General features: G+C 39.7%; 1 protein-coding gene across 3 annotated transcripts in view; it reads right to left on the reverse strand.

The window, feature by feature from the left end:
* LOC131429619 (netrin receptor unc-5-like) overlaps window positions 1-25,838 on the reverse strand; it is a 330,312-nt gene that overhangs the window by 260,773 nt on the left and 43,701 nt on the right. Inside the window, exons 1-2 of one of the 3 annotated variants that reach the window (XM_058593853.1) lie at window positions 22,657-22,783; window positions 2,066-3,409 (exon numbers count right to left, since the gene is read on the reverse strand). In XM_058593853.1, the coding sequence (XP_058449836.1) occupies window positions 2,066-3,067 (1,002 nt within the window). In that variant the 5' untranslated portion in view covers window positions 3,068-3,409; window positions 22,657-22,783. Of the gene's footprint in view, window positions 1-2,065; window positions 3,410-3,548; window positions 3,630-22,656; window positions 22,784-25,838 lie in introns of those variants that run through there. The other 2 variants (XM_058593854.1, XM_058593852.1) reach the window with 2 other exon arrangements.

Raw genomic sequence — 25,838 nt, forward strand, 5'->3', positions numbered from 1 at the left:
TCTAATCTTAGACAATCGGTTTAGTAGTCAATGAACAAACCGAGTGCATTTTTATCAATTTTTTATTGATTACAAAGAAGGGGTTTCACATAGTTTCTGTATATGAGAAAGACAAAACTAGTTCCCTTATAAAGTATTTATGATGATCTTAAAAAATCTTTTACGTGAAACAAATTTCGAATGTCGTACAAATTCTTCCTCTTTTTAGTTTTCTGTTGACAAATTTCGCTTTAATCGTATTCACAGTTGGTAATACTCTAATGGCGTTTTTCATAGAAAAACACTGGTGGCGTGGATTGCTTTGGTTTTGCACTTTCGAGCAGAAATGGCAATTAAACACCATCAGAATATTGAATTTCTTCTTGAAAGGGCAAAACCAGAGCAATCCATGCCACCAGTGTTTTTCTATGGAAAACGACATTAGATTTGAATAATACTTTCTGGTCAAGTAAACTTTTTTTCAAAATCGATCTAGGCTGCCTTTTGAAAAGGGATAGACAGTTTCTATACCATTTTTTGCAATAAAAAATATAGTCACAAAATTACAAATCCTACAAAAAATTGTTGTACAAGTGAAGATCACAAAATTAGATTGATTTTTGTACAGAAACAGAGGAAAAATCATTTATCGATCCCTACATTGAACTAATCAATTATAAAAATTTGAGATCAAATTTAAAAAATCACCATTCTTTATTTGAATGAAATTTTGTCCACACATTGATAATTATGTTTCCAAGTTATGTAGTTTTATTATTTAGCAAAATAGGTATTTTTAAGAGAAAAAAGGTTTGTCTATCAAAAACTGTTATTTATCTAGCAGTCCAGGCGCGTATACAGGGGGGTGTTTTAGGGGTTCAAACTTTCTCCGAAACTCAAAAAAGTACGATATTATGTAAACTCAAATAAGTAAAAAATATAATGAATAATTTTCAACAAACGACTCCACAATAAAAAAATTTCAAATAATTATATAAAAAGTTCCATTTGTATGGAAATTGATCAACATGTTCTGAAACACCTCCCGAAATTTTTTTCTGGGTACGCGCCTGTCTAGCACTGATACTTTTTGCTGGTATCGGGCAACTAGTAATGGGGCATTAGGAGTAATTTTCTCACAAATTGAGTTTCATTGGGATTTTGGATGATAATGGCTTTCGTTTCAGTAACTTTTCGTTTGAGTGTTTGAACAGAATGATTTTACAAGGATAAATTTTTTAAATATTACCATTTAATTCTGTTATAAGTATATCACGTCACTATACAAATTTACTATGTATCTCACGACACTATAAATCTTGTATAATAAACGTCACATCACATATGCACATTTCGAATACAATTTATATTCTTCTTCAGTGTGATAGTTTTGTTAAGTTATTGGATAACTTAACAAAACTATCACACTGAAGAAGAATATAAATTGTATTCGAAATGTGCATATATGATGTGACGTTTATTATACAAGATTTATAGTGTCGTGAGATACATAGTGAATTTGTATAGTGACGTGATATATTTATAACAGAATTAAATGGTAATATTTAAAAAAATTTATCCTTGTTTCGTTTCAGTTTAGTTTTCGATTGAAAGACACTGGATATAAACTTAAGTTCGGGCGAGAAATAATTTTTATTGGAAAAACTTTTTTTCCTTAAAAGTGCCCATCTTGCAATGTATGAACAGTTGGTAAGGAACATAATCACCTATTTTCAGACGAAATTTTATCAAAATCTTCAAAAATCAAATTTTTTCCTGTAAATCGATTTTAAATTTTTCAGTGTAGAACACAATAAGGATTTTTTCAGTACTTTTTCTCGATAAGTTAACTGATTTTGTAAAAATCACTAACGCAATATTTTTTTTTAGGATTTGACGTTTTTACACAGTAACTTTAACGAACAAAATTTGGCCCTTTTCAAAAGACAGCCAATTTCGGAAAACAAAGTATGCAAAGTGGAATTTTTCTATTGATTTATCCTACTAAAAATCTTTCAAAAAATTTCAAAATGTCACGCAGAAAAACTGAATACTTAATAGTTATCGAAAGTCTAGGAAAACTCACCTGCAATGCATTCGCTGCCTTACATTTCAAAATCGCCGGTTTATTCCGAATGACGTGGGTACTCTGAGGTTCCACCAGGAAATAAGGCAGTGCGCTATCACTTTTCACTTCCGATTCCTCGCCGGTTTTCCCGAAGCTTTCGAATGCCCCATCCACTGGCAGAATCTCACTTTCGCCAAGTCCGTACGAGTCTTCATCAATCTCACCTCCCTCGTCACTGTCCTCCTCCAGCTCTTCCTCACCATCGTAGTCCGACTCGGTAGTTACTTTACTGCCCGTTCTGCCTCCTCCCGTCCCCACTATGGAACCGTCTCTGGTTAACGACTTATCGAAAAAATTATCCAAAGCCGCCGAATTGATTATTTTGTCATCCTCATAATTATCACCCCTGGCATCGAACGCATCGTACTCCCCCTGATCGCCTTCCGAGTCCTGTCTCAAAACACTCATCTCCGGTTCATTGTTTCGAGTAGTAGCTCCACTAGTCCCGCTTTCCGGTGTCCCGAATCGATCGTCAATGCCAACGCTCTCGTTAGCATCATCTCGAGGGTGACTCTCGTACAAAATATTAAAATTCACCTTCGCTCGGTTTCTACCACCCGGCGGTGATTCTCCCCCTGCTTTCGAGTTCGGAAGCATCGAACCGGGGGAGGAATAATGATGATTAACCGGTTTGGGATGTGCGAGGAATTTTGTTGCCGCATCGCCAAAACGCTCCGGTACTGATTTATCTCGCATCGTCAAGGATATCGGTTGGGATGGGGTGGACAAACTCGGCCACCCAGTACTGGCGCCTTGGTCCCAAGCAGCTGCCAGCGCTGAACTTGGCGTGTCCTTTCCACCCGATAACGGCAGCTGGCGGCCGAGGTCGACGCTTGGCACGTCCTTCGATGGTTGCAGTTGTTGTTTGGCGGCCATCGAAAACTTCGCGAGAAGTGCTGTCGTTGCCGCGAAAATGAAATATAGATTGAGGAAATACGTTAATTTATAAAAAAGTTTCATTGTTTGGCAGTTTATCGCCGACAGGAGACACAACGGAAAAAATTTCCTAGTTATTGTGGCAGTTGGTGGGCGGGGGTGGCGATAGTCGTCTGTCTGTTTCGTTTTTATTTCTTGTTCGGGCTTGGCTTCAGCTGAAGTTTTCTACCGAAAGCATCTTTCGGGTGCTCTTGTCCGGAATATTTGTTGTTTTAACAATGATTGGAGCAGCACGGTTCAGGTTTACGACGACGACATAATGTTCATAATCATTGCTACCAGCAGGTTGATTGATGTCGATGCGATACGACATCCCATTTGAAGAGCTTGGTCAGGAATATTTCAAAATGTGATTCGTTTCGTGACCTGTTGAAGCGGAAAGTAGAAAAATCATTAGTTGAAATAAGTTGACTTCAATGTAATAAATAAGGTGGTGGAATTTTAAGCTCAAAGATTTCTTTGTAAGAGATAAATGCTAGCATATTTCTGATGCTACGTGCAATACCCATTCCAATACTTGAAAACCGAAACTTTCTGACTACAAAATATCGCACCAACTGTATCACCGTTGCACCAACAATTTCCTACATATGACAATTTACTTCCTCCTTGCAAGGCTTGCCTGGATCAGCAAAGGAAAAACCGGCAGGAATAAATAATTTCGCCATAGCCCACAAAAATAAAACGCAGCTGCTGACGAAAGGATACTTTTATCATTCTGCGAAGATGGAAGCAGAAAAAAGTAGTGGTATTTTTCATGTCGGTGGAGTGGTGCAGGAATTGAAAGGGATGCAACATTCCTCGGGTTTGGAATAGTTCTCCGGCAGCTTGAATGAATCTTGGTACACCGACAGTATAAAGCAGTATATACCGATGTTGTTCATTTCCCTGCCAAAGATGTGACTTCCAGAATGGCTGAAATCACTCTAAGAACATTTTTAACAGACTATTTTAGTTTGAGTGAATGATAATATTTTCTACAGAGAAATGCGAAGAAAAAGAGATAGTTGGTTGTTTCAAACGATTGCGAATTTGCAACCACAGAAAACTTCCGGTGGACGGAGAAAGTGCTGAAAGGAAAACTAATTTCGAAGTTATCTTCTGCATTCATAATGATGAGAGTTAATATTTTCGAGTTTTGATTGAGAGTTTTTGTTTCTCTTTGGATCTATACCGGAATTAGCAACGTAGTGCACTCGTAGTGCACTACAATAGAATTTATTCTCATATTCAAAGGTTATGCAAACACTGTGAAAACCGATTTTTGAACCGAGACCCAGAAAGTAGACAAATGACAAATAATGTCACTCAATTTCCTCAGAGATGACTGAACCGATTTTCACAAACTTGAATTCAAATTAAGGGTCTTATAATTCCATAGCTCGCTATTAAATTTTATCTTTATCCGACCTCCGGTTCCGGAATTACAAGGAGAAAATGCGCACTCAACTTTCTCGGAAATTTCTTAACTAGAAACTAAGATTCAAATAGAAGGTCTTGAAATTCTTTAAAAGCTCGAAAGGTGGATTCGATTTCCGGTTCCGGTATAACAGAGCGATAAGTGATTTTTTTTTATTTATATGAGGTTTTTTTTACAAGTCATGGCGAAGCATGGTGCAAATTTTTCTAAAACTTACTGGTGAATTCATCAAGTTGGCAGACCTTGTTAGTTAGTGAATATATAAACCTACTTTGGGACTATTAGCTCCCGGTTTCCGATGAAAAGCTCCAAAACAGAACTCACTTCGATTTATCAGCAACGGTTACACCGATTTTCACAAATCGTGATTCAAATTAAAGCTCTCATTGTCTTAAAATTAATCTTATTGTGCAATTTCATCCAGATCCCACTTCCAGTTCCGAAATTATAGGGCGATGAGTGTCAAAACTTTCAAACTGTCATATAAAATAATGCAAAACCGGTACGCATCGGTACGTGCTGGTCCGGAAGAAGGAAGCGCCACTGCCTAGCACACAGCGTGCTTTGTTCGATTTTGTATAGCGTGCAGGGTTGCCACATTTAAATCTATATTAACTTGACATGACTGTTTATAAATTGAAAAGGTTATGATAGTTTATATCCAAAGAAAGATTTTGATTTTATTCAAGTTTGAAAGAAAAATTCTTAAAAGAATCTTATAGTGATGTTATTGAAAAAAAAGTAATATGAGAGAGAAATCATTACACCACTAGGTGGATTAAAAAAAAACTCCTATTTCAGATTACTTCCTCATCTTTCTCAGAGACGGTGGGACCGATTTAGCGGTTTTTACTTAATATCCCTACGATGTGACATTAGAAGTGGAAGTAGACACTTTTTAAGGAGTGCCTATTGATCGCATCGGTTGCCACAAATGGAGTTCTTCGCTTTGCACATGAGCAAATTGCTTGCGAAATCATGTATTTTTGACAAAGTTTGACCTTTTTTTGTTTTCTAACGTCTTCTGGGAGACAATATCTGTGTGTAGAGCTTCCGTACACGCGATTTTCTCATCATATTCTGCTATTCATTGCGATTAGATGACATTTGAATTTTGCACGTGTATAGTCCTCCATATTTTTCGCGTCTTGCACGGAAGTCAATTTAAGTAAATTTAAGAATATTTTTTGATTTCAGATAATTTTACGCTGAGTTATCGTGTTCACCGCGCAACGTGATTCTCAAAAGAGGTTTTTGGGATGCTCTGTTACCGCCTTATTTTTCAATATTATTATACGAAAATTTAAAAAAATATTCTTAAAATAATGCTTTATAATAAAAAAAAAATAATACTTTATAATAAAAAAACGCTATTGTGAACCAGAGAGTGAGACTGGTTGAATCTTACCCACTTAAAACACCTTGGACATCTTGCCTCGAACCCCCCGGAACTAAGCTAAGCTCAATACTTCGGGGGAGGCTGTGCTCATACACTCCTTCGATTGGGAGAAAATTAGCTCCTGCTCTCTTTATCCATCTCGGCTGTGCTCATGCACTTCTTCGTTTTTGAGAAAATGAGCTCCTGAGTTTCTCTCTTTATATATCTCGATCCACCTTTGGCGCCTCGAAAACCCAATGCCGCTACGTCGCGCCACACTACTCGACTGATTCTCGACGATGGATCTAGCCTAAACCGACTGAGAGTTTCCCCTTTTACGCCACGCGGGACACCCGAAGGAGTGCCGAGGTCTGCTCTGCGATTCCGGTTGGAGCATGGCTTCCGGTTCGCTGATGCCCCGACGACTCGAATCGGTGTTGTGGCGTCTACTCGACTAGTCCCCGGTGATGGATCTAGCCTACACCGACAGAGAGTTCCCCGACGATGGAAGTTCTCCCGAAACCGACGTTTTCGATACCCGTCCACGGCCCGACCGTAAGGATGCCTGGGTCGATCCAATGATGCCGGTTGGAGGATGGCTTCCGGTTCACTGGTGCCCCGACTATCTTAACGTTGCTACGCCACGATCTACTCGTCTAATCCCCGATGAAAGATCAAGACTACACCGACGGAGAGTTCCCCGGCGAAAGAGGCGCTCCCGACACCGAGTCCCCTGTTGCACCACACGGGACACACGAGAGAGTGCCGAGGTCGGTCCAGCGATTCCAGCTGGAGCATAGCTTCTGGTTCGCTGGCGCCCCGACGACACAAGTCGGTGTTGTGGTGGCTACTCGACTAGTCCCCGCCGAAGGATCTAGCCTAACGCGACAGAGAGTTCCCCGACGCTGGAAGTTCCCTCGAAACCGACGATCCGAAACCGGTTTACGACGTGCCTACTCAACTAGCCCCCGGTGGTGGGTCTAGCCTACCCGACGGAGAGTTTCCCGGCGAAGAAACCTATCCCGAAGCCGAGCAGCATTCCACACGCTTCGTCCGTCTTCTTAGGGTGCCGAAAACAGTCCGGCATTCTTCGTCTTTGGACCTAGATCATTTGACGCTGCTCTTCTCGCCAACTCCTCTGCAGTGTGGACATAATCTGAACAACTGTCCGGTTCACCGCGTTCCATTTTCCTTCCTCACTGCACATTCTTTGAACGATGTTCTCCACGCTGACATCGGCGCCAACGATGGCAGTCATTTCGCTACGCGGTTGGATAAACCGTGGGCAACTGAATATTACGTGCTACGGCGTTTCTTCTGTGTCCTGGCACTCAAGACACAACGGCGACCTTGCGTGGCCAAATCTGTGCAAGTATTGCTTAAAACAGCCATGTCCAGACAGGAATTGCGTCAGTTGGAAGTTTACCTCACCGTGCACTCGAGTTGTCCAAACCGACAGGTTAGGAATTAGTCGATGCGTCCACCTTCCCTTCTCCGCGTTGTCCCACTGCTGTTGCCATTTAGTGAGCGTATTGGCTCTCTCTCTGTTCCGGGCTCGTCCTGTGCCTCGATCCCTGTAGCATAAGCTATCATCTTCCAGTAGCAGACAGATGGGGATCATTCCGGCTATCACGTGCACAGCGTCTGACGATATTGTTCGGTACAAACTTGTCACGCGCATTGCCATCAGTCTGAAAGTGCGGTTCAACTGGGCTCGGTTCCTTGCTGTTGTCAATGCCATCGACCACGCTGGAGCTGCGTATCGTACGATCGATGATGACACGCTCGCCAGTAACTTCCTCTTGCTACTGACAATCGCGGAATTATTGGGCATAATCCGAGATAACGCCAATATTACCTTCATTGCCTTCTTGCATATGTAGTCAACGTGACTGTTAAAGTTCAGTCGATCGTCCAGTATCGCGCCCAGGTGCTTGACCTCACGCTTCGAATTGATGATGCACTCGCCGACCGAGATGCTCGCATGTTGCACCGCCTTTCGGTTGCTGATGATGACCATTTCAGTCTTTTCATGTGCCAGCGCCAGCTTCTTCTCCCGCATCCAATTCTCAACGACGTCTACTGCCTCCACGGCGAGAACCTCCACCTCTTCTCGAGACTCGCCGATTTCTAGGAGCGCCACATCATCCGCAAAGCCTCCCCTGGGCAGGTTTAGCTTCAGCACTTCATCGTACATAATGTTCCACAACGTGAGACCCAGGATGGATCCCTGTGGAACGCCCGCCGTGACAGACATATTTTTGTATCCGGCGTCTGTCTCGTATATCAGCGTCCGGTTCTGAAAATAACTTTTCAGAATCTGACATAGGTACTCTGGTATCCTCAACCTGTGCAACGCGTCGGCTTTTGCTACCCAGCTGGCACTGTTGAAAGCGTTTTTCACGTCCAATGTGACCACCGCACAGTAGCGGTTTCCCCTTTTCTGCTGCTTCTGGGCCTTTTCCATGGTTTCCATGACCACTCGTATGGCTTCTACAGTGGACCTGCCTTTCCGGAATCCGAACTGCATGTTCGACAGACCGTTCTCGCTTTCAGTGTACTTTGTGAGCCTATTAAGGATCACTCTCTCCAGCAGTTTTCCGACTGTATCCAACAAGCATATCGGCCTATATGCTGACGGATCGCCGGGTGGTTTGCCTGGCTTTGGTAGCAGCACCAGCTTCTGCCGCTTCCAGATGTCAGAGAAACTACCTTCCTCCATGCATTTTTGGAATGTAGTCCTGAACATGTCTGGATTCTCCAGAATCGCAACTTTAAGGGCCACATTTGGAACCCCGTCCGGACCAGGAGCCTTCTTCACCGGTAAGGCTTTCGCTACCGCAAACAGCTCCTCGTTTGATACTCGGATTTCATCGCCGCGGACATCCTGTATGTCGTACAGTACTGGCGGCCAGATCGTAGGCTCATGCTTCGGGAACAGGGTCTCGATGATAGTTTTCATCCTTTCCGGGCACCTATCCGGTGGAACTGCTGGACCTTTCATCTTTGCCATGGCCATCTTATAGGCATTACCCCACGGATTCTCGTTGGCGTTGTTGTTCAGCTCTTCTATACACTCTTTCTTGCTGAGCCTGATTGCCTTGTTGAGTGCGGCTCTTGCTACTCTATAGGGCAACCTTCTTTCCTCCCTTTCGCCGCTGTTTCTAGCTCTCTGCATCCTTCTCCTGGCATGTAGACAACGTGTACGCAGGTCAGCGATCGTCGAATTCCACCAGTACGCCGGACGTCGCCCATTTCTGGGTTTTCCCATTCTAGGCATGGTTGCATCACACGCACGTGATAGTGTTGCAGTCAGCTCTTCCGCATTGAGGTTTATTGTGTTGCGCTCGAGCTTTAGTGCTTCCACAAATACGTCCTTGTTGAAGTTCGCTGTTTTCCACTTTCGCTCACCAAACTGCGTTCTGCTTGATTCCACCTGCGAGTCGCGTCCAACACAATACCGGATCGCTTGGTGATCGCTGTGGGTGTATTCTTCGCACACTCTCCAGTCCATGCTCCTTATCATTCCCGGGCTGCAGAAAGTGACATCTATGATGGACTCTCGACCATCCTTACGGTAGGTGGTGGTGGTACCGTCATTGGCAAGATCGACGTTCAGCTTAGCTAGGGCCTCCAGAAGACCGCTTCCCCTTGAGTTCGTGAGGCGGCTGCCCCATTCGACCGCCCAGGCATTGAAGTCACCAGCTACTACTACTGGTCTTCGGTCGGTTAGCTCTTCCGTTAGTTTGTCCAACATCCGGTTGAACTGTTCGATCGTCCATCGTGGAGGTGCATAACAACTACAGATGAAGACTCCGTTGAATTTGGCTATAACAAACCCTTCATCTGCGCAGTGCACCACTTCTTGAATGGGGTATTTTCCCACTGCCCATATCGCTGCTGTTTTGGCTTCGTCTGATGTCCAGTTTCCATCTCCGGGTGGAATTTGTTATGGCTCCGAAATTATCGCAACATCGCATCTATGTTCCGCAACAGATTGCCGCAGAAGATGTTGTGCCGTATCACAGTGGTTCAGGTTGATTTGCACTACCTCCACTGGGACTTCGTTGCACTCGCTCGTTTGAAGGCTGGGCATCTGCTACCGCCTGTAGGGTGTTTGTTATCTCCCGTGGCAGCGCAAATTAGGCATTTCGGAGGCTTCGTGCAATCATTTGCCATGTGACCTTCCTCGCCACACCTTCTGCATAGTTTGCTCCTATCCGGCCCTTGACAATTCCGTGCGAAGTGACCAAAGCCCATACACTTGAAGCACACGTCCGGTAGCTGGGAAACGCTCAGTGGGCACACAGACCAGCCCACGCATATTGTCTCCACTTTCAACGCTTTATTAGCTGCATCTACTGGCAGCTTAATTGAGGCTACCTTGGTGCCGTCAGGTCCATTCCTGATACGGATGGTCATCTGGACCTCTGCTCGCATTGCTCCTTCAGGGCTAATTTTACATCCTCCTCCGTGGTAATCTCGTCCAGATCTTTACACCGGAGAGTCACTTCCGGGCACAAGGCTCTTACTTCCACCTTGTTTCCGAGAACTTTCTCGGTAAGCTCCTTGTACGAGATGCTGCCTGCTTTGGGGTTTCTTTTCAGCTCGAAGAGCATCTCACCATTACGAGTGCGCCTGACCTTTTGCACGTCTTCCCCTAGCTGCTTAAGATCCGGGTTCATCCGCATAGCGCGTAGGACTTCGGCGTACGAGTCGACGCTCGCTTTGACGATGAGAGCCTCGCTCTTATTCCTCGTCCTGACGACCTTACGTTTTTTGGGCGGTTTTTTCTTGCTCGCTTTCTCCTTCTTTTTGTCGACGACCTGCCATTCAGTGCGGCTGATTACCGCGTCGGTTGCTTCTGGTGGTGGTTTAGCTCCAGTGACACGGGCATCCTTGTGTCTCTTGGGACCATCTGGTCTGACATCTCCAGGCGATGCCCTTGGCCTCTTCGGTGTGAAGAAGGGCGTGGACTGCACCCCAGGGGTGACACTACTCGCCGTGTTGATCTCCCTCGTAGCTGTGTCGGCTTCTACCCTTTGCATTTTCATCCGGATCCGACTTCCGGTTCCGGAGTTATAGGGTAAAGTGTGTTCAATATTGTACACCGTCACTTAAACTGGCGGAACTAAAACCGTAAAAAATGTTATAAACTGGACTCTAAACCGTTATTCCCAATCTTAGGGCCAATTAAAAGGTCTTATGATCCTAAAAAAAATTACTGCATATTTTCGGATGCGACTAACATTTAAATTGTAATTTAGAGTGCATACTAGTAGAGTTTGTACGTCATGTTAGTTGGTGGCCGTACGAACCGACTTTCATTATACCGGTTCTCGGGTTCCGGTGCCGGAAGTGCATATAATAGTGAACCCACTTCGTTTTCTTAAGAATGACCTATGCAATCAAAGCACTGTTCTATTCTGTATGTTATACTAGTTAATGCACAAACAATCTCTTGGTTTCTTTCAAAAATCGAAGAAAAAAATTATAAATAGAATACCGCAATATTGTACATGAGAAAGGCATCATTACACCACAAGGTGGATTAAAACAGATTTTTCTTCGTAACATCAATCAATTTTAATCAACCGCAATTAGCCTCCTATCGGAATGCGAAAGAAAGTTTACCCAGAGATACAACTTATAAAATAAATTGGGATAAAGGAGGTTAAACGGGTTAGTACTGTCATTCCCATTATGTGTGTTTGGATCACTGAAGTTTTCTGCGTAATATAAACCAATATTGATAGGTCATATTGGATCTGCTTTGAAATTGTAAATCTGAATTCAACATAAAATTAGGTTTGTGTAGAAATTGGGGTAAAACGACGTAGTACGATTCATGCGATCATGGAAACTATCTGTTAACTATTTTTTTGAGGTTATATGCGAAACATAGAACTGTCTTGGTCCAAAAATAACTGGTCCAAACACCAATCAGCAGAACTTTTATTTCTGTAAATTCATGTAAGAAGATGACTAGGGGGAAAACAGAATTCGGTTATTTTCGGTCGATTTTATCAAAATCAATCAACTTATCAAACCTATGAACATATCAGGAGTACCTTCCGATAAGTCGAATTCATTTTTTTTTCAGAGTTCCACAGTTAGTTATCGAAGTGAAGTCAGAAAAAAAGAGAAATTGGAGAAAAACGGGCATCAATCGATTCTACGGTAAATTTTGCATAAAAATACTAACTTTGAAAATATTCGCTTGGGTTTTTATAGAATTATTTTTTCCACACTGTGCAATGGGTTAAAAGATACAGTCACTTAAAAGAGATGCAATTTCAGTACTTTATAATGTGTCTTAGACTGGAAGTTTTTTTTTCAAATGAAACAAATAAGCATTATTTTGAGTTAACCATATTCAACTTTCATTTTTCGATAAAAGTCAAATTTGATCAAATCTAAAGAAAAACTAGTTTTTTTACAGAGCCGTTACATTTTGGGCAAAGGTCCTATATGTTCAAATGTCTTCAAATTTACAACCATTTGTTACAAAACCACTGTCGCGGTAATATAAGATTGTGGCACGAATCCATTTCAGTCAACAAAAATTTCTACTAGTTTCGATACAACCCGGGTAGGTGTAAATAGCAAACAAAGATTAAAATAATAACAACTTTTACCATCATATCTTGGCTTGATGTTTCTGTGTTATCACAGCGATACTTGATATTTTCGTGATATTGCATCCAAGGAATCAAGAAATTATACAATATCTGTTTAACATCAAAATTAGTTATAATATCTTATTTTGTTATTGATGAGCTTTTCCAATTTCATTAAGTAAATTGATCGAGTAGTTCTATCTTCAAATAAAATACTATTGAATAAACTGCATCAGGATCAGATAAGAGAAATACTTATGATATTACTTTATTCTGAATGCTAGAATATAAAATAATTGAGAAATTAGTCTTCTATAAATATTTTGTTCTTGGTTTCATATTACAATGACAGAATTGTATATTTTGTAGCTATTTTCTCATGCAAGTTTTGTTATGATTTTTGATATTTTAACTCTTATTTCAAACTAAATAATGTTAATTTCTACCATTGAGATGTTTGGTTTTAATAACAGAATTTGTTATTGGTTTGCAAATCACTTCTACCCGGGAATGATACAATTTCAATTAAGATGTTTTCTCTTACAAACAATATTGCAACCGGAGGAAAAAAGTGAATGATTCGTTGAAACAAAACCTGCAAATGAATAATATTTTCTCAGCGTAATAAAATGTGCCAATAGAAGATATAATTCTTTTCACCACTCAAATCCGTTGACACAAAAGCCCTGTGTGATGACATTCGCTTCCCAGCGAGCGGAATCCACCCAAGGCTGATAATAATAGTTCAAAAGTGAACAAAGCCGCTGCTAAGAAGTCTTCATAGAATTATCTTTTGAATTAAAACGCAAACGTTCCGATTGTTTCCTCACATACGCCAACCCATTTCCCGATCCCGAACTGTGGTTGCCTCACCGTGGGAAAACTTTTTCCGCATCTTTCGTTCGGGGCTTAAGCAAGTAACTTCGCCATCTTCGATAGTACTCAAACAGTTTATAATTAGAAAGCCTCTTGATGATGGGCTTCCGCACTGCGTACCCTCTTCAGAATTGGAGCGGGAGGAGGCGGATGGAAACTACTTTTAATTATAGGATTTACCTACCGCCCCACACCATCGTTTAGTTTTGCTCTTCAATTTTAATTATGCCTTTAAGGTGCAATTATTTGACTTTACGTAAGAAGTTTTGGAATTTTAATCAAATTTTTATCACTTAACGAGAATGAAAAGGAACCGTCGTGTCGGTCTGACCGAGCTTCGTATCTGCGAGGTGTGGCAAATGGAAAATGCTGATGTCTTCTAAATGAAGAAAAAATGAGATGAGAATGGAAATACTTCAACTAGCGGGCAAGTGTGCCAGGTTCTCGCAAGCCTCCAGGTGAACACAGATTTGCCGCCGTCCGAGGAGTTCCGGCAAGGGGCGAGCGGGGTGTAATTTTCTGCGGTTATTTGAGTTATGGGGCTGAAATGAATTCTTCTGTCTGTCGGTTTTGTGGTTATGCTTTGGAAAAGGTAGCACGTGCATGCAGTTCTATGACACAAATTTGTGTTTTTATACATTCCAGGCAAACTTAGCTACGGATGCTGCTACGTTTGCTAGTGCTGTCCTGGACGAGATCCGTGCAAGGGTGAGGGATTAAAAAACAACGAAAAGGTGTGGTATTAATCTTTCATAGTGGGTTTTGTGCTCACTGTTGGCGTGCTGCGAGTTTTCCGGGCGAGATTGGAATGCTTTCCGTCCGCCCTACCGCTTCGACCGGTTTAGCTCGCTATCGTCCTACTTGCAAACATCAGCACTCATTAGGATGCCATCGGATGAAAGCTCGAAGCCAGCTGAGCTGTCGTAATTTGCATAGTTGACTTAACGATGTGCGATGTTCGTGTGTGTTTTGCATCATCTCCACTAATGTGACACTGTTATCATCCTGAACTAGAAAGCAGAGGAGGTAAGCGGCTCATTATATTTCTCTTTCCATAATTAAAATTACTTATTACTAATGCATGGTAAAGCTTCAATTGTGCCAACCGCAATTTTCAGTGTAACAGAGTCAGGGATGAGAGTTCAAAAAGAAGCTGACACAGTCTTGAAGTTTTTTTTTTTTTTGCCACATAGTGCTTTTAATTATCAATTCATTGAAATTGATTAAATTTAAACAGATTCGTGATCGGTCCAATTTAAAGCAAAAGCATTTTATCAGATCATTTAGAAGGGATAATTTATGGTGCATAATTTATGCATTAAACAGACAACCCCAGAAACATGTTCGTATTGCGATCGGGACCGAAAATCAGCTGACGATGCATGAACAGATAATTGACCGCTTAATATACTCCGTTCTAGTCAGGACTCAGGATAAACTGGCCGAAACTTCGAATAGTGCTTACACATATTATGCTAATAGAAATGTTAAAATTGCTTTTTATCTTTTTACCATTTTTATCTATCATATTCACACTTCAGCTGGCAAAACTTGCCCCGTCAGCTTCAATGTCCCTTTCTTTAAAGAATTTTTTGGGCAACTTTTCAGTATTTCAGCAGCTTTAGATGTCGCCTAGCCCACAAGACATTTGCCATTTTGCCAGAGGTAAGTGTGTTTTGTCTGCTTTCCTAGAACGGCGGCCGAGGCTTTGGCGAATGGCCAAATTTAAACATTGGAAATCGATTTTCCGGACCTACTGTAGTTTACCATAGTTCGATTATCCATTGGTACATGGGGTGTTGAACGATAGAAATACTAAATCGAGCTGCATTGGAGATGAGTGTCTGTGTTCCTGCCAGACCGTACATCCGCATTACGGGGACGGTCCTTCCAGATTGAAGGTATTATTCAGCCAATTTTGTGCTGCCAAGCAATGAGAAGAAATTGCCATTATAGGGTAATTGTAACCCCATTCAACTCAGCTCTATGAGATAAAGGCATCCGGCATTCTTGGTTCGATGTATTGATTCAAAGGATAAGGTAAAACCTGAGGGTTTCATTTCGATGTTTTGCGGCGTTCTAACAGAACTATTACATGAGTTTAGCATAAATTTTGTGGTGGTAGAGTTTTTAAAGAGGGACTCTCAAATTCCATATTTAAAATAAACAGAAACCGAAAGCTAGTATCTAACGGGGAAGCAGATTGGAATATTGACATGCGAATGCAAATATTTAATGAAAACGGCGAAAATGTAACCGCAGAGACGGGACTCGAATCCGTAGCTAACTCATAACAGGAGAAATTGTTTTACTCATTAAACTACCTTCTTACAAAATGAATATAAATTCGTTTTGACTGATTCATTAGGTTGTTGCCGTATAGAAAGGCTATGCAATAACCGAAACTTGAAAACCGACTTTTCAATCGAGGCCCGAAGAACCGAATGTTGTATACCATTCGATTCAGCTCGAAGATGGCTGAGCCGATTTTCATAAACTTAGATTCAACTGAAAGGTCTCACGGTCCCATACAAAGTTTCTAAAAGTGAAAATAATGTCAATAACTTTTTTCGAAGATGGCTCATCCGATTTGTACCATCTTAGATTCAACTGAAAACTGATTTTTATTTATATCCAACTTCCGGCTCCAGAGATAGGAGTGCTTAGAGTAAAAATGCCAATTTTAAGAATTCTTTTTGTTGTGAATACGGCTTACTATACTATGGGGGGACTGGGAGTACGATGCGGTGCTGGGGACTGTTCAAAAAGTCTAATTTCAATATATATCGAACAACCTATAGTGAAATAATTGGTCGAAACAGTTTTTTTGAGTGATACTGCAGTTGTAGCAAATGTGTGCTGTTTAGTGAAAAAAGTGAAAATATATAAATAACATTTATTGAATTATTGCTGATTCGCGAAACTAAAACATATTCGAGCGACGAATGTTGCGAATTTACCGCCCAAAATAAAACTATGTCAACCGATCGAAGCGCCATCTGCGTATCATTGTCATCATTGTGTTATCAGGTTTTTATTATCACATTCATAAGGGAAGTGTGAAATTTTACAAGTCAATCGTGTGATTTAGGTTGAAAATCTAAAATTGGTTTGCAGCAAACCCACCCACGAGTGTTTATTTTATTTTTTCAGTAGTGGTGTGTAATATCACATTATTTACAACAATATGGATAGTAGAAAAAGCATACTGATGCAATCATCTCTTTGAGATATTTCACACTTTTCTTATTTACAATGCCTTATTATATTTCTCCTTACTGAAAATCGGGCTAGACTAAAGTTCGTCGATTACTCGGGGAACGTTTGATCAATGGATCCATTTTTCTTCAGGTTAAACGCTAAGCTTAAGACGCACCCGTGAAGTTTATAACCGTGCAGATATTTTTTTGCGACCAAGAATAACAAGGACGTGTGTAAATATAGTTTAAACTGCGAGGAGGATCCATTTGGTTAGAGAGTGGATATCGACATTCCTTCATATCGCGTAAGGCGTTGTTATTCGTTTGATGATAATCGAGTGATATATTGCCAGTATTACGACAGCCGGCTGTCCGAAGATTTACGAGTTTCGGAAGGACTTTCGTATTTTAGTACGAAGCACATATTAATAACAAACGTGATAAAATTGAAACGTACTCTCGGTAGCCGGTTACCCAGAGCAATAAACACATGATAATATTCGAAAATTTACTAACAAACTACCCCTTCATGCGATGCATGTGGAAATACAGAGCATTCCTCGGTTTCTAGTAGCAACATGTATTGAACTCACTATTCTTCACAAGTAGATCTGCATTCGGATGTGGTCGTCGGTGGTCAAAATTTACCCTCTGTGAGTGATTAGTTTTTGACCGTGAATATCTCTTGTTCTACTTCACCCAACAACAAAATTTTTTCTCCATGCTATCCGAAACATGATTAGGAATTTGTGATTAAATTTTCAACGACTTCAAAATTTAGTTCTAGATTCAGAATTCAGGTTCAGAATTAAAAACTGTGACTCTGGAACTGAATCACAATTCTAGATTTTGGAACTGAAACTGAATTTAGCTTCTCAATTTATGTTCGGGACTCTTGAATTTTGATTTAGGATTTTAGCCTCAGAATTCATAAACAAAATTCAGGATTTGAATATCAAACCTGGAATCTAAAACTAAATATTATAACCGAGCTCCGAATTCAAATTTTAGAACTGACTTCAAAACCACAGTTCAATTCTTGAATTTAGTTCCGGATTTTAACTCCTAACACCAAATCAATGAAAGACACTCCGAATTTTAATACCATTTTGCTTGGAGATCCTGGTGTTTCATACCATTTGACTTAGCTCGACGAGATCAGAGATGGCCTATTTTATCAGAGATCCGCTTCCGGAGGTTTGACAGTATACGTGACGTAACCGACAAAACACTTTTTTTCTCCGCTCTATTTTCTTGGAGATGGCTGAGCCAATTGTAACAAATTTAAACTCGTTTAAAAGCTACTGTCGAGATGTAAATCAAGTTTGAAGATCAATTGTCTTTCATTTCCGGTTCCGGAGAAATGATGGTATAAGTGACGTAATCGATAGTTCGCAATATTTGTCCCTCCTTATTATTTTGTCAGATAAAGGTAAGCTGATTTCCACGATTTTGGACTTATTTAAAAGCTACTCTTGGGCTTTGAATCAGGATCGAGAATCAATTGGCCACCACCTCCGATCCCCGAGATATAATAGAATAAGTGACCTAACCGACAGAACGCAATTTTATCTGTTCGTTCAATTTTCTTGAAGATGGCGGATCCGATTTCAACACTCCTAGGCTCATTTGAAACCGATTCTATTCGATTATTTATCAAGTTTAAAGATGAAATTGCAGATGCTTTAGGTTCCCATGATGTAATCGTATAACTGACGTAACCGACAAAACGTATTTATTTTCTATCCGGACATCCTTTTATGAAGTGACCAATGATCACCTGTGGTTTAGACATTGTTATCGGTTGCCCACTTTTGTAAACTACCCAAATCTGAATGAATTTGTGACAAAAATCAGCCTAAATTCGAGTTGGAAACTATCCCAATGCCCCAATGATAAAAAAAGGCGGTTGGGTAATGTCAGAGACATAACAGGATGTCGTGAATATGAAAACAACTGACATGTTCCTTAACACTTCCGAATATCAATTATTTGATCAATTGTATGACTTATGCAAGCATTCCCCTTTTTCACGTTTTCCGCAAAAACGAAGAAGGCTTCATTTGATCTCGATTACTGTGAATTTCACACAGCGAAAAGTGCACAAATCTAATCAAACTGTTCTAGATTTGCACTAAATTGAGGATATTTATCTTCGATATGCGAGCAAGAGATCCTAATAGTTCTTTAGAAAACTTCTAGAGCCATTAGAACGTCTGATTTTGTGTGATGCTCTCCACCGTTGTCCTCTTTTCGTTGTTTTTTCACCAATGCAAACAACTGGCAGCTGTGACGTAATTGCTCTTGTCGGAAGCAAAACTAGCTTTGCCAACGACACACAATGCATCTGCTAGCAGTGGCGATAGAATCCAAACTGATCCAATTTTTGTTAAGAGGTTTCTTTTTACGTGATTTCGTTTGTAGCTTTTTCGCTAATGGGCGGTCCTAACTGCTAAAAAAATAGCCGAATACAGAATTTTAATGTCGATTATTTCATTTTGGATTTGCATTTAATTGAAAGAAACTATCAGGAAGCTGTACGGGATTCATTCCTGCCTTTCGGAAAAGTTTAATTTTGAATTATTTGAGATTATGTCACACAACTGAAAATTTTATCATAAAATTGTGATCATATTTCCGATGGCATGTAGTAAAAATTATGTTGATTCGTTAGTTACAACAAGAGATATTCATGATCAAAAACTTATCACTCTCTCAGAGGGTAAATTTTGAAAAGGTGCCCCATAGTAAAGTAAGTCGTATTCATGACAAAATATGTTTTAATGAGACTATTTGAATGACAAGAGAAAGGCATTATCACACCACTAGGTGATTTAAAAGAAGGTTTTTGTTGTTAATTTCTGGAACTGCTCTGTAACAGAAATCACATGCTCAACTGTCAGTTGTCTTGAAGTACATGGGGTGACAAGACAAGTGTCATCAAATAGATCTGATTTTCCATAAACATAAGAATTTATTTTCAACTGTTCGGATTGTCAGTCAACGTTGTAAATTAAACTAAATTTAAAAAATATACAAGAATTTTGTAAACCAAGCGACAAAAGGAGGTACTATGGTGATGTCAGCAAAGGTAAAATCTGGTGCAAAATCTAACATTCGGAACTACCGTTACTACTACTCGTCATTATCTCATACATTCCAAAATTATTTGAAACAATTGTAAACGAAAAACTTTTTCACCAACTGAAAAATGAAATAACAAACAAACAGCATAACTTATTTAAAGGCCGCTCAACTACAACAAATCTCCTAGAATTTGTGACATTCATGGACGCTGGCAACCACGTAGAAACTCTTTACACCGACTTAGGTATTATTTCGACCTTATTGAAATATCATTACTTTTATATAAACTACAAAAATACGGAATAAAACATAGCTTTCGGGAATGGCTCAAATCATACTCAACTCTTCATGAAACTATTCATAGAAATTAGAGGCACCAACGACGCTATAAAATTCCAGAACGAAATCAATCTATTCCACATTTGGTGCAGTAAAAATCTACTTCAACTCAATGTAAAAAAATGTAACTGAATAATTTTTTAGTAGAGAAAAACGAAACCCAATCTAAAGACATACATTTAGGAAATCAAATGGAAGAAAAATGTAAAATTGTATGAGATTTAGGCGTGATCTTAGACTCCAAGCTCACATCTGTGGAACATTACAATACGTTAATTAATATAGCAAATAGTATGCTGGGCTTTATTAAACCCTTCAGGCATAGCTTCCAGGACCCATATACAATTTAATTGTTTTATAGTACATATGTCACACCCCGAAGTAATACCTAACGGTAGTGCCGAGGAGGTAGGGTTGGAGATCCAAGATGTTTTCGTGGGTAGTTCCAATTATACAGTGGTAGTCCTGTGGAGAGTCCCACACTCTGTGCGTAAATGCATTTCACTTTGTAAAAAAAAAGTACATAAGTCAGACCTAATTTGAAATATTGCAGCCTAGTATGGAATCCATATAAAATTATTCACGAAGAATGCACTGACTCGATCCAAAAACAATTTCTTCGTAAATTAAACTGGATAGCATTTCCTCTGCTATCATATGAAGCACACTGCATTCTTATAAATATACAAACACTTAAAGATCCGCGCTATCTTGATATGGTTTATTTTATAAGCGACATTATTTCTCAACGCACTCAATCAGCCTTATTTTTGTCACAATTAAATTTTTACACTGTCAATTACAAACCAAAAAATTATTTTTTGGACGACATACAAGAACAAATTATGCAAAATATAGTCCAGTTAATCGAATAATGAACCACTACAATCAATACTGCGAACATCTTTACCAGTGCAGTAAGACGTCATTCAATTCAATTGAAACCGAATGTGAAACACGCTGACGATCTCTCTACTGCAGTAAACTTCACACTCTGACACACACAACATTCGCTGACGTACCGAAATGGCAGCATTCAGTTCTTCAATCGATTCTCTTCAAATCAAAGCTCAGTTTAACCATCATCAGTTGATCTCTTGAAGTAACAAAATATCTTTTTCAATAGTGTGAGAGCGGCCTTTAAATGAGGTAAATGTAAACCTTCGAATTGGTTCAAAATAATAGATGAAAGACGAACCAGGTAGCTGAAATATCAATTAGAGAATACACATAAATTCATAGTTTCCACCTTCAGTTTTCATTTTTAATACATTTATGATTCTATTCATTCGAACTTTCTCACTACCAAGAGCGAAGACAATGAAGTAGCTAGACTACTTGGCACTTTAAACTGAGCAAGCAAAACTTCAAACGACTAGGTACGATTATTCAACTGACAATGAATTCTGGGAGCTTCACTTGAAAATGGTAGCAAAAGTCATATGAATTTGTATCGATATGCTGACGAACAGCGGCCATAAATTTCATTTTCATTTGATATCATTCGATTGAAAATGAAATTTTACCGCACTGATCTTGACCTTACTATATCCAAAAAATTAAATTAAATCTTAGCTTTGTCGTAGAAAAAATGCGTAGTACGTAGTTCTAAACCATTTATAGATAGTGTACATTTGCTTGACGAAATAAATAAATAAATAAATACATAAATAAAATTTAAATAGAACCTCACTGACAGTCACGTACCCAGAGGGGGTCCCAAGGGGCCCTGGCCCTCCCAAAATCAAAAACATATCGTTATATAGAATGTCTCAGACAGACATGTTTTACAGAAATAACAAGACAGTAAACGTAATGAAATGTTTTTGTTTTTTTGGTTCCAGTGGAAAAATTTAAAGTGTATGTTAAAAATAGCCGTAAAAGGCACACCGAGAATTAAGCCGTAAAAGGCACACCGAGTTTTAATCTTTGGGCCCCTCCCGAAATGAAATCCTGGGTACGGTCCTGCTCACTGATTAGGTATAGTGGATTTGTACGGTGCTGTTTCAGTGTTGCTCAATGGTAGATCAGTCCCATTTACTCTATCAATTGTTTATGTGTTTGTCAAAATAATTGAGGTATGAAAATAAAGATTTAACTTTCAACTGTTTTGAATGTTTTGTGTGTGCAAATATTTTCAAAATATATCAAGACAATTTTTGTTTCTGAAAGATTTTAGAATTTTACCATGCATGAGTTACTTGTACATTTTGATACGCTATTTACGATAATTTTAGCTAGAATGCAACCTGAATATCCATGCTTCGTATTAAACTTTATTCTTTTCCGAATTACTCTACACTGCACAGTCATTCAAAAATGGTTATGTTCTATGCCAGTAAAAACCAAATCATTGTTTTTCGCCGTCTATTTACAGCTGGAAAATTAACCTTCCTAACTCGCATCTTGTTGGTTTAAAAATAAACACTTTTTTTTGCTGAAAAAAAGAAACCTGCAGCACTGTAGTTTCGTTTGCGAAAGGGAAAACCTCCGTTCGAACCACTAAAGCGTAACAGACAAAATGTTGTACAGACAAAAAGCTCCAGCTTCAGAAAACTCTGCCAGTTCCCTTGTAGCTGCTGTATGTCTGCTGTTGGAGTCTGCCGATGAAAAGTGTGTCTCTCGGTCCACTCGCAAACCGGCGAGGAGGAGGCACTAAACTATTCTGAACTAGTGCCAAAAAAGATACCGACCTAACCGCTCGACTCGCTGCCGTGCTCGGATGAATGATTGTGACGCGGCGAACTGCTTTCTTTCTCTCTCTCTCTCTCTCTCTCTCTCTCTCTCTATCTACGGGAGCAGCGCTCGGAAACTCAGCTGGCTGACCCGCACCCGACAATCCTGCATCCCCGACCATGCAATGAATGGTGGGCGTTCGGAACTCCCCAGACAGATAAGGATGAAACTCGCAGCTGCAAAGAAACCGACAGAAGAAATTATTCAACCGTGAAAAAGGAGAAAGAAAAATATAATTTGTTATACATTTTATCAACATTCGAGAACTGAAGGAGCAACTCGTCGAAAGGATAAGCTATACGCGGCTTTGACTTCCATTGGATGAGGGTTGGAGGGAAAAGTTTCGAACTGTGTATAGTCGAACAAAAAAAAACACAATCTGGAAGTGAAACAGTTCCCAACTTTGTAAAACTGAAAATCAGCTTGCAAGCGGCAGTGCAAATGGATAAATAGCAACGAAAAACTTTTCCTCCTGTTTGGTTCGATATTCTCGGCGAGTCGTCTCTCGGGTGGCAATAATGATAAATCAAAACAAATCGTATACACCTTCCTTTCTTGGCGTTGCGGCAGCACTGCTGCTGCTGCTGCTGAAGCGAAGAGAGCTGTTTTTCTTTCTGCGGAAACTTGGACTGGGTTTGGACGCCAATGGAGGAAAATGAACGCTACAAAAAAAAACAAAAACTCAATGAATCGAATTGAATCGAAAGTTGAAAATTACAGTTTCAACAGTTCAATTTTTCATCGGCAATGTTTTTAGCTTTCGCCACCATCGGCAGCCAACCGGTGGGTGGAAATTGTTTACGTTCAAAACTTTACGGTCTGCAATAGTCCGGGTGATGGATTATAAAGCGAAGTATATGATGTACATATGAATAGTCATAATTCTTCTCATGTTGAATTTAGTAATCTGTTGAACTTTCGTATCCCGATGGATTGTGGAAAAATAGAATAATTCACATGACTTACTTTGTAAATAAACAATAGAAAGGTTGAAGCAGTTGTTGGATCAAAATTAATTTGACAAAATATACATCAAATTCGTTCAATGTTCGACTGATTGAAGGCTATTTCCAATTACATCATAACTCAAACTACTCTTCTCATAACTTTCAACAACCTATGCTATTTCAATACTAAATCGGAGAGTCAGACCCCGAGGAATGATAAGTGTACATTAACGAATCAGCAGTGAAATCTGTCGAACCTTAAAAAATCAAGTTCTGCTTCGGATTGTAGTATTCTGACTTTTCCTCGCTTGTTTCGGTCCACCCAGGAACCCGTTTATTTCTGTGAAGCCACAAAATATTCAAGTAGCGGATCGATACGACATAAAATACGCACGGAATAAAAAAAAACACAATTTCAAATTTACAAAGAATAGCCGGGCAGGAAGATAAAACCAGAACATTATTCTGCAATCGAATCGGAACTGAAGTGAGCTATAATCGCACAGCGACGGTGGTTTGTGTGGCGAAACCGAAATTGAAATTTATCCCGAACGGCTCCGGCCAACGCAAACGCTACTCAACAACTGCGGAACTGTGGAGTGGCACCATAATAAGGAGACGAAGTAGGGAAACATTGCGGTCCGAAAATAAGAGCAAATGCAAATACACCGGAGAAATATGGTAGTACCGTCATCTGCTGGATGGGTGGAAGTGGTTCGGTAAGCTCGGTAAGCGTCTTGCTTTGTTTCCCTTTTCGCGAGGGGAACTGGAAAACCGTACTGATAAACCGTGGACATAATCGAAAGAGGTTTTCGAGAATACTGGCAATATTATCTGGGCGAGATTTATGTTTCAGATCATCCTTTCTAATTGCGATGAGGATACCGGCTAGTTGAGTAGGTATTCGTTTGCTAGGGTTTTCATTCTGATCATCATCATTTCGATTGCAAAACACTACTTCTTTTTCATTACGTGTAATCTGCGAACTTGTCAACATTATTTCAACCAAATAAAATCAGAAAAACACAAACCAGGGCAAGTTGAGCCTTTCGTTGTTCGATTCGATTCAAAAACGTTGAATGATTTATTCCATTTCATATTCAAACACTTAATGCAGATAAAATAATTTATGTAAGTATAAGACCAACGTAATAATTTTGATGATTTGAAGAGAAATTTTAGAAATTTTCAGTTAATTTAGTAAAAATGCTAGAAAAAATCAATTTTTATTGTTTTTCTCAAGAATTTCGTAAGTATTGGTTAGGAGTAGTCATTTTGCGCTAAGGGCACATAACCATTTTCATTTTTTTGGTTTGCAATTTGTTTCGCAAATTGTTAGTACAACGCAGTTTAAATTTAACTGCTAGTAGACGTAAAGCTCAAATCTACCCGAGAGTCCCTTATTAGAATATCATATTTGAAGTAAAGGAAGAGGCGACTGATTGGTCATTCAGGGGTTTTGGTTAAGGTGGTGCGGAGGAGGGGGGGGGGACGATTACTGCCTAACAGATGAAAAATAGTAGCTTTTTTTGCGAATTTTTCTTAAACTACCGTTCAAAAAAATAAATTCAAATGTTTTGCATAATACAAAGCATCATTCGAACAACATTTCGTAATATTTTCGTGGCAAAATATTAAGAAGTCATTTCGGGAACGCGTTTTTGAAATCTTGACTTCCAGTGTCCACTGAATATCTCAGTGCAAAATTATCAGAAATCGTAGAATCCAGGTAACACCTGGTTTTTATTGGTTATATTTTAAATTTTTTGTGTTTGTTTAAATTCAAAACTGCGTTTTGCTACGAAACTGTAACCACTTTGTAACTGTAAAACCTCCTCAAAGTAAAAAAAGAAAAAGAAAATGTTGTTGAAAATAAATAATGAAGTAATTTTTAAATGACGACGGACACGGTTTTTTAAGACGTATCTCCGAGACGTGTTACTTCATTGCTTGAAAACATCTCATCTCAAAGCAAAAAACAAAACAGTTTAATATGCTGTATCGAATTGGTTCTGGTCGGCACTACAATAAAGCATTTCCACTGAGAAAAGCCGATCAAAATTATTATTCGTGAAGAATTCTCTCTTTTCTTTACCAACTTCTCGGTTGCGCGTATCTTCGGGACTGATTTTGTATCATTTCTAAGAGTATTTTCTAGCAATTTATGGAAGCAGAAGGATCCTACGAAAAGA

The sequence above is a fragment of the Malaya genurostris genome, chromosome 2 (genome assembly GCF_030247185.1).
Source record: "Malaya genurostris strain Urasoe2022 chromosome 2, Malgen_1.1, whole genome shotgun sequence".
Taxonomy (NCBI): Eukaryota; Metazoa; Arthropoda; class Insecta; order Diptera; family Culicidae; genus Malaya; species Malaya genurostris.